General features: G+C 63.5%; 1 protein-coding gene across 1 annotated transcript in view; it reads left to right on the forward strand.

Moving 5' to 3' along the window:
- The window catches only part of MEGF6 (multiple EGF like domains 6), a 104660-nt gene that overhangs the window by 14592 nt on the left and 80154 nt on the right, over positions 1-9914 (forward strand). Inside the window, exon 4 of the mRNA XM_029230562.1 lies at positions 7236-7340. Within this exon, the coding sequence (XP_029086395.1) occupies positions 7236-7340 (105 nt within the window). The remainder of the gene's footprint in view (positions 1-7235; positions 7341-9914) is intronic.

Below are 9914 nucleotides of genomic sequence, written 5' to 3' on the forward strand. Positions count from 1 at the left end.
TGGTCACCCTGGGTCCTGGCTCCCCCTTATCGAAGCAGGGACCCAAATGCACAGATGAGGTACCTGGCCTGGAGTGAGCACGTGGAGCCTGAGATGGAATGGGTCCCGGGAAGACTGTCTGTAGCTCCAGCTTGAACTGTCTCCATGTGGGCTGGGCTCAGTCCATCGGAGGAGGCCACAGGTCGGAGAGACAGTGCCCGAGGAGGGGCCAGGGGCTGCACCGGCTCCGTGGGTGTGAAGAGAGCCCTGGGAAAGGGAAGCTCTGTGTAAAGCATGTTAAGCAGGTACTGCTTTTGCAGGACTTCTCAGAGGCTTTGATATGCCAGTGTGCGCTGCAAATGGTAAGGGGTTTCTTTATCTGGTTAGTGGGATTGGATAATGAGGGTATATATATATATATTTTTTAAGAAGATGTTGGGGGTAGGAGTTTATTAATTAATTAATTTATTTTTGGCTGTGTTGGGTCTTCGTTTCTGTGCGAGGGCTTTCTCTAGTTGTGGCGAGCGGGGGCCATGCTTCATCGTGGTGCATGGGCCTCTCGCTGTCGCAGCCTCTCTTGTTGCGGAGCACAGGCTCCAGACGTGCAGGCTCAGTAGTTGTGGCTCACGGGCCTAGTTGCTCCGCGGCATGTGGGATCCTCCCGGACCAGGGATTGAACCCGTGTCCCCTGCATTGGCAGGCAGATTGTCAACCACTGCGCCACCAGGGAAGCCCCGCTGCAGGCTTCTGACAGACTGTGTAGTGTTTTCCAAACTCATTTTTTCTTAAAAAAGGAAGAAAGAAAAAGAAGCAAAAAGGCAAAACAATAAAACGGTGTCCCTAAAGCATGTACTGGGAAGCGTGCAGGTGATCCATTCGACCAGCGTCTGTGGAGGGCCGACGGGGTGCCGGGCGCTGCGCTTGGGCATGGGAGGGGCCTGAGCAGAGGCTGGTACCTGCCCTGTTCTCATGGAACAGAGGGGGAGAAAGGAAGGAAGGGAGGGAGGGAGGGAGGGACAGATTACATGCCGGTGAGTGGGGAAGCTACAGAGAAAAGTGAGGTGGGAAGGGGCTGACCGAGGTGGTGCTGGCTTAGGTGGGGTCTGGGAGGCCTCTCTGTCCAGGGCGTTGGTGGCCTGTGTGATGTGAGTGATGGGCCTTGCTCGTGCCCAAGGAAGAGCCCCACCACAGAGGGAAGGGAAGGTTCCAGGCCACAGGAACAGGGAAGGGCTGAAGCCGTGGTCCCCACGCCGGGAGCCCAGACCACTGGATGCAGCCCTGGATCTGGGTGCCAGTGCCTATAGTCAGGGCCCCGGGGTGAGGCCTGGGCTCGGCGCCCCTGCGTCCCACTGTCGGACCGCCAGGCAGGCCTCCCTTCCCTCCCACCTCCTGTGCGGTCCTGCGGCACTGGGCCTGGCCGGTCGGGGCCTGCGGGGAAGGAGCTGCAGGAAGGCGGCCGTGGGCACCCGGGGAGGGCCGCCCTCGGCTTGCTGGCCTCTGCCCTTCACTTTTCCTTTTCCGTTCTGGATGCCACACGGCGGCCCTGCGCCCAGCGTGGGAATTTGCAGAGCTGGCATCCTGGCTCTCCTGTCCTCGGCGTGGACGTGAATGTCCCCTAGGTTGCCGGGGGAGGGCATGTTGTCCTGCTGTGTCCCGCACACCCCAGGTCTCTCCAAATCGTGAGTCACATCCAGACTGGCCCGGCCCTGTGCCCAGCACACGATTACACACCCACTCACACCCAGAGGGGCTCACCACACACAGCCTCACATACACATGCGTGCACACACGTGTGGCTGGATTTACTCACAGGTATGTGACCTACTCACGTGCATTCACTCACATGTACACACATGCTCATGAGTGCACACCTACGTGTACACACACGTGTGCACGAGCTCCCACTCCCATGGGTGCGCAGACGCCCACGCACGTGCTCTCACTGGGGCCACGACGTGGTGGGGAGCACAGGCAATGAGGCGTGGAGGTGCCGTCACCCGGAGCCCAGAATGATCCGAGCGCTAGGCGGAGCAGGGGCCAGGTCCAGCCCTTCTGGAAGGTTCTGGGTGCACAGTGCCCACCCCCCGCCGACTGCCTTCGGGAAGTGGACGTGATGGGGGCAAGGAAGGATGCTGCCCTGTCCAGGTCTGCTCTCCAGGGGTTCTGCAGCCCAGGATGGGCCTGGAGGGGGCAGCGGGCTTCCGCAGTCCTCAGGGTCCGTGGCCCCTCGGCCTCCCACTTCTCCTGTTGCCCGGACACGGTCTCCCAAAGCCGGTGTGGCTCGCCTGTGCCTGGACTTACCACCATGCAGGGGCTCTGGGAGCCGGGCCCGACTCTGGGCAGTGGGTGTCTGTCTGCCCGCCTGTTTCCTGGGACCCCCCGTGCGGTGGGTGCTGGTCTAGGCACAGGGCACCGGGCAGCCGGCCTGGAGGGCTTGGCCTTTCTTCAAGCACTTGAAGCCTGAGTGTCCAGCATGGAGCTGAGGTGGCTCCCTCCCTGCTGCAGGGGTCCCAGCAGGGGTGGTTGGAGTGGGGCGTGTGATCCGGGTCCCTAGCCCTCGGCCAGTGCTGGGTGGAAGGCCGGGAGGAACAGGGTGAGAGGGAGGAGACGGGAGGGCTCAGGGCCTGCTCTGTCCCCTGGGCTCCCAGGGAACTGGCCTCCCTTCCTTAGCCACTGTCAGCTTGAGCTGGGCACCCACGCCCGCCCGTGCACCGGCAGCTCTTATCAGCGACTTGGACGAGGCTTAGGAAACGCTGCCCTGCAGCCTGGGCGATACGGAGGGAACCGCCCCTGTGTCCCCGTGACCTTGAGCTGAGTCAGCCCGCCCTGCGGGGGTCTCTGGGCGGCTTGGGCGGAGGTGCCTGGGGACGCAGAGGGGCACTCGCTTGCAGGCTGGCTCCCAGAAACACATTCGGTGACCTCGGTGTGTGTTCGTAGCCTGTGGGTGGGTGGGTGGCCTGGCAGGCTGGACAAAGGTGTCCGCCTGGGTCACCCTCTCCCGCCTGCGGTTCACTCAGCTTTCCACTAGCCCCTTGGGGGGTGGAGAGAAGGAGCCGTGGTCTCAGCCAAGCCCAGGTCCAGGGAAGTGGTCCAGGGGCTGAACTTGCAGAAACTGAGCCCTTGGAGAGCAGTCGAGTCCCCTTTCCATGGCCAGCCCATCCTGGGACAGTGCGGCTGCAGCCGCCACGGCCAGTGGGCTTGATCAGGGTCCGGCCAGGCACAGGTGTCTCCTGCCTTTCGCCGTGAGGGGAAGTGGCTGGCACCAGGATGCCCCTGGCGATGCCTGGACATGGTGTCCTCGCTCTGGGGGCTGTGCTGCCTAAATCTGCCGTCCCGCACCCAGGCTCGGCCAGGAGCACCCTCGGGACTGGACACCCCTAAGGACCCTCCCAGCCTCTGGTTCTAGGAATGTGGGCACGTGTGCCTAGCTTCACCCCAAGGCGAAGGCCTGGCCAACGTGCCCGCACCTTGGCTCCCGGTCTATAGCGTGAGGAGATTGTGGTCCCTGGACGTGGGCTGCTGGGTGGCTGTGGGTGTCTTCAGCTCCAGGAGACAGTGTGGAGGCAACACTCTGAGAGCGTGACGGGTCTGTGAGAATATTGCGTTTGACGTGTATAGGGGAGTTTAGCCCAAATTTCCAACCACTGATAAGTATTAGGGCTGGGACTTGAACACGGATCTACAGAGCCTGAGCTGCCTTGCCCTGCGAAGGCTTCTGGGCGGCGGGAACCAGCGGGGTCTGGGGAGGGCGAGAGCATCTTGTAGCCTCGGAGGACGTGGCCTCCTGGCAGCCATAGACCTTGTGGGCACCGTGCCCCCACCCCCGGGCCTACCTCCAGCTGTTCTTGCATTTCTCACACTCGTGGGTTCTGACAGTTCCTTCCAGGGCCCCTGAGGGTCCTGTGGGTTCAGTCCCAGCCAAGGGCCACGAGGGTGGGTCCCCAAAGCAGCCCCCTGCTGTCTGCCTGGCATTACAGTAGGCTCTCATAAAATTCATTAAAAACGTAGCTGATGTTAAGTATAAAACACGTCTGTTACTTAGCAATCTGTAAACTGTTTTCAAAGCATCTAACCTTCATTTAACACCTGTATGTGGAGTTTTCATATTCTTCATTTCCATGCATCCCGCTGGGTCTGTTTTCCTACCTGCCAACTCTTTTCTCACACACGGCCCCTCCTGTTTCTCTTCGAGGAAAACACATCCTTATAGGAAGCCACGGTCTGCTGCCCCTGAGCTGCATTTCCAGGTTTTGGCTGTCCTCTGCCTGTCGCCTGTGGCCCTTCCTCAGCTGCGGTGGGGTCTTTTGGGGGGCGCTTGTCCCTCAGGTGACTTGAGTGACAGCGGGAGGGGTGGCTGGGTTGCCGGGGGCATCCCTGACTCCCGCCTGGCCTGGGGGAGGGGTCACACAGGGCTGGACCCACGGGTGCTCTGCCGTGAGGCCCCATCCCTGTGCCCTGGCTGCCCGTCCTGCCACGAGGCGTGTGTGCCCAGTGCCACCCCGTGCCACTGGTCTCAGGCTTCCCGCCACGGTAACCCCATCTTTCCCGCGTCCCACGAGCCTTGGGACCGCAGGGAGTACCCGTTCTTGGTTTGGGGCATAGCTTTGTGCATCTTTGTTGTGAAACCTTTTCTTTTTTCCATCTAAGGATGTGCTGCCCTGTGCGTCCCTCTTGCATCCTGAGTGCCTGCCTTTCGCCCCAAAGGCTTCCTGACGGATGACTGTCTCACGTCCCGCTTGGCCTGACATTTATTATTTCTTTACTCATTCATTCAGCAAAGTCTATGGAGCCCCTTCTAAGTGTCGGCGTGTCGGTGGCTCCAAGGAACGTGATGGTGTTGGAGGTGCGGTAGCTGCCTGCCCCTAGGGAGCCCAGGCCCGGGGTGGGAGCTCAGCTGTCGCCCCTGTTAAGGGCTTGCTACACTCATAGGTGCTGCGGTGGGAAACCACAGGGCGTTATGAGCGCTGATTCGGCTGGGGGCTTGGAAAGGCTCCCTGAGGAAGTGACGACTTGTCCAGGTGGACAGCCGCTAGGGTGTGACGGGTGGCTAGGGGGCTCTGTTGCAAGTCGATGGAAAGCCACAGAAGGGAAGGGCTCTCAGCCAGGCGCCCGTGGTCTGCTTCCTGTCGTGAAGGATCCCAGTGGCTGCAGCGTAGAGAAAGGACGCGGGTGAGTGGGTGAGTGCAGCGTCCGTGGGGATGCTGGTGGCAGTTTTGTCCAGCCTTGAAGCGGAGAGAAGGGTGGGCTCGAGGGGCATGGGAGGTAGAAACGATGGGCTGGCTTTGGATTGGATGCGGGCCGAGTGTGAGGATGGCTCCCGGGTTTCTGGCCTGAGCCCCTCTGTGCATGTGACACCATGTACCAAGTTGGGGAAGGGGCATGGGAGCAGGCAGTGGGTTGCTACCTCCCCCTGAGCTCTGGAACTGACCGCGGAGGTGGATGCAGGCAGGGTGCTGTCCGCGGGGACCCCCAGGCTGGGCGTGAACCTGGTGGGGCCTGCAGAGGCTGCTGGGGGGCAGAGTCCCGGGGTGGGCGCCAGCCTGGGCGTCTGATTCCCCCCGGAGGCATGGGCCGTTGCAGTGGTTTGGGGCTGAAGGTCTTCAGGATGGTGCAGACCTCTTTACGATGTGAAAAGGAAACAGCTGGCTTCTCTTCCTCCACAAAACTGCGCAAGTCAACAGGTTTCAGGCCCTCAGCACTGGGGACACTGGTGCACAGCCCGGGTTGGCCCCGGCCCGGAATTACCTGTGCGGGTTCCAGGGTCACTGTGCGTTTCCTCTGGGCTTCCCTGCAGCACCCGCTTTGTCCCCCAGCCCCCCCACTCCCACTGCATTTCAGAAACATCCTCAGGGAGTTTTTCAGGTGTGAGTGAGTGCCAGCTGGGACCCCGGCAGGGTGGCCCGAGAGGAGGGATCCCTCCGAGGCTGGGACAGCAGCCTGGTTATGGGATAGAAGAGGAGGAAGAAGCTCCCTGCAAAGACCCCTCATGTCTCCCCCGGCAGGGTCCTCCTGACTCTAAGTCAGAAAGCCCTGGGCCTGGTCCCTCCTCAGCGGCTGTGTGACCCCGGGCCATGTGCTGTGTGTCTCTGAGCCCTGGTTTCCTCATCGGGGCGGTGCCTCGTCTAGGGGGCTGCTTGGACCCGTGTGCCTGGCTGGCATCCCTCCCCTTGGGCTCTTCCACCATCCAGCTTCTCTCCCTGCTCCTGGCGGGAATGCTGCCAGCGATACAGAAGCTTGCTGAACCCTTGGGTTACGCCGGGCTCTGGGGTGCCTGGCGGACGTCCAGGCCACTGTTCAGAGTGTCTACTCACCCAGCAAGGACCCCTGAAGCCCTTGGACTCAGGGCCCGGCTGTTGGGGTCACGGGGATGGGGGCAGAGCCCACCTGCCCTGGCCTTGCCCGCCCTGTGTAGGTGTAGGGGTCATGGCTGCGGGGCCGAGAAAATTGGTGCTGAAGCCCCCCCCAGGGGTACCTGGTCTGGTGCGGGTCGGGGTCCCTGCTGTGATGGGGCTGGGACTGCACCTGCCCTTCCCATCCAGGGCCCCTGCCTCCTGGGCTGGCTGTGGCCTCTTCCACACTGTGGCCTGGAGCCGGAGGGGGCTCAGTAGCCCTAGGGCACCGCAGGCAGTGGGTTCAGGGTGCCTCGTTGGGCCCCGCTGGGGGTGGGGTGTGGGGAGAGGGTCTGGGAGCAGGGAGTCTCCTCTGGAGAAAGTGGGGAGGCCAGCCGCTCGCAGCCCTGACCCTCCCTCCCTCCCCTCTCAGGGGGCCTGGGCTGGTACTGCCCCTCCTTGAGGGTGGGACCAGTCTGATCATTTCCACCGTTGGGGTCTTGTGGGGAGGGGGCCTTGGCCAAGCTTTCAGCCCACTTTAGCTGTGGGCTGTTCCTCTGCACCCCCTACTCTCCACCCTCGTCCCCCGACCTCCCCCAGAAAATGCCCTGGAGCTCCTTCATGTCCCATTGAAGGGAGTGGGGTTTTTGCCCCTCCCAGGGGGGCTTCACTGAACCCAGACCCTGGGGTGGCGGTGGGGCTTCAGCCCTGGTGGGCCGTGTGTGACCCACCCTCCTGGGGCCCCCTCCCCGGGGGCGGTGCTTTCCTGTCCCTTGAGGGTCCAGGTTCTGTCCAGGCCTTGAGGCCTCACCTTGTGGGGAGACTTACAGGGGGGAGGCGCCTCCGGGGACCTTGTGTCCTGGCGGCGGGCTGGGGGTGCCCCCAAGCTCCTGCCCCTCCTCACGCGTTTTCTCCCTCCCTCCACAGCCCAGTGCAGCCCCGGACTCTGCTTTAACGGCGGCCAGTGCGTGCCCGACTCGGCCCAGCTGTGCCACTGTCCCCGCGGCTTCCATGGTCCCCGCTGTCAGCACGGTGAGTGGCATGGTGTCCCCTGCAGGCACCGAGGCCCTGGCGGTCCGCGTGGGCGGGCCGGGCGGGGGTGGGGGGAGGAGGTAACCCTGTCTCACGGGATGCCTCTGCACCCTGCCATCTCCGAGCGCTCCCTGTCCGATCGCGCCCTCTGCGGGCAGGGATGGGCCGGGGTCCCTGGGCTGGCAGGGAAGCAGCACGTCCCAGGGGCCCCTGAGCTGCACCCCTGCCCCGCCAGAGGCTCTCGTGTCCTACCCGAGGGGACCGATTGAGTAAACGTCACACCCCTGCAGACTGGAGCCTGACACGCTGAGGATCCAGCCTCGGATGCCGGGGGGCGCTGCGGGTGTAGATGGGCTTAAAGCAGGTGTTGGTGGGGGTGGTGCAGACGAATGCCCGAAAAGTCCCCCAAAGAACCCTTGCAGACATTCCTCCTGACTTTGTGGCGTGAGGGGAAGGCGTGAGTATCCCCGGTGGTTTTCTGCTTTGTCCAGAATTTCTTTGCTGACTGTGTAGCTCGCAGCTTCTGCCGGAACAGGGCATAGAGCCACGGCCGTCATTGAAATGAAGCACTCTGGACAGTTTCCGGTGCTTTGAACTTGCTTCTGGTGAGCAGCTGGGGGCCTCTTCCAGGGGGACACGGGGTGTACATCCTGCGACACGCTATTCAAGGCTCTGGATGCCCAGTAAACAACAGGAGGGAAACCAGGAAATCGTGCGGAATTGAGGCCCCCGTTTGCAGAGGGGACCCCTGCGCCCTTGCCGTTCCCTGTGCATGCACAAGTGTGTCCCCCCCCCAAAGCGTGGCTGAAGGCAGGGGTCCTGGGGAGGTGCTGGGTCCCACAGTTCTGAGCCGGGCACTGGTACCCAGGGGTGCTGACCTTTGTCGGGAAGGCTCTGGTGGCTCTGACCGCTCATCGCATGCCCTCTGCTAGCCGGAAGGCTCTGTGCTTCCTGGGCTCTGGGCGGCTGGGGGCGGGGGCTGCTGCCCAGGCCACGGAGTGAGGACTGCTGTCACCTCCAGGTGCTGGGGGTAGGGGGTCCCTGCCCTGTGCCCTGTACCATCCAGGCTCCAAGCCTCAGCCAGGCCTCCTCGTGGTTTTAGATCCCGAGCCCCTCTGTGGGCTGCACAGAGGTGACCCCACCCCACACCGTCGCAGACTGGGATCCAGGCGGGGATGCAGGGGCCCAGCTACCACGCTCCGCCTCTTCTCGGGGTCTTTCATGACGGCCGCAGGTGGCTGTGGAGAGATGCTGGACTATGCGGGGTCGGGGTGGGAGGGACGTCCTGGCCTCCAGCTGCCTTTGGGGATGTTGCTGGGACTGGGTTGTGGCCTGATGGGCAGCAGCACGAGGACGTGACTCTGCAGTGTGGCCTGTCCTTGGTCTCGCCCTCGGGAAGCAGCCGGGACCCCCCCACTAGGGCCAGTCTTTCTCTAGCCCCTCGCCTTCCACCCTGCTCCCTGTGGCCACCAGCCCCCACTCTGCCTGGCGCTCTTTCGGGTGCCCAGCTTGGAGCATCACTGATGGGCGCTCCCGTTGTACTGAGCAGCGCCCCTCCCATGAGACCCTGACCCTCGGCCTCCTGGGCACCACAGGGTACATGGGCTGGTAGGGGCGCAGTGGGGAGGGCTAGGCACCCAGCGGGGCACTTTGCACCCAGCTGGATGGGCGCCTGGGGCAGCTGCTGGGCTTGGAGACCCACCCTTGGTGCTGCGGGGAAGGGGGGGGCCGGGTGGGAGCCGCGGTCTTGCCAGCCTCTTGGGGCCTGGGCTCCAGGCTTGGCTTTGCCTCCAAAGCAGCCCTGCTCCCCACGGTCACTGTGGGAACGGCCTCTCGGGCGGGCGCACCCTCCTGGCCCTTACCGCGCTCTGCCTGCGTGGCCCCCCCGAATCCTCACTTCTTCCGCTTTGTGGAAGAGGAATCTAGGGTCAGGGAGGCCCGGAAGCTGCTGACTGCTCAGCAGAGCTGGGGCTGGAAGCACAGTCTGGCCCAGTGAGCACCTGGAACCTTCCGGCCGTGCCGTCTCCGGGCACGGTGCCAGGCCTTGTTGGGGGTGGAGCACGGTTGAGATCTGCTTCGGAGGAGAGAGGGGTGGATCCCCGGGTCCCCACCCTGCCCACCTCCCAGGCAGGAGCATCTGTACTGGGGGGTGACTGGGCTCGTGACCAGTCCGTGGCCCTCCAGGGTCGGGGGCTTCCAGGAATGGCCAGTTGGGTGGCAGATGTGGCCTTCAGGGAGCAGTAGACAAAGCTGGAGGGTGGCCCCTGGGCCTCCTCCTAGGGCACCACCTCCTGGAAGAAAGGCCTGGTGTTCAAGGGCTGGTGTGTGGGGCTGGGTGTGCAGAGCTGGCGTGCAGGGCTGGGTGTGCAGAGCTGGTGTGCAGGGTTGGGTGTGCGGGGCTGGGTGTGCAGAGCTGGTGCACGGGGCTGGGTGTGCAGAGCTGGTGCGCGGGGCTGGGTATGCAGAGCTGGGTGTGCGGGGCTGGGTGTGCAGGGCTGGTGTGCGGGGCTGGGTGTGCAGAGCTGGCGTGCAGGGCTGGGTGTGCAGAGCTGCTGTGCGGGGTTGGGTGTGTAG

The sequence above is a fragment of the Monodon monoceros genome, unplaced genomic scaffold, assembly GCF_005190385.1.
Source record: "Monodon monoceros isolate NGI ecotype Baffin Bay Population unplaced genomic scaffold, NGI_Narwhal_1 Super_Scaffold_18, whole genome shotgun sequence".
Lineage (NCBI taxonomy): Eukaryota > Metazoa > Chordata > Mammalia > Artiodactyla > Monodontidae > Monodon > Monodon monoceros.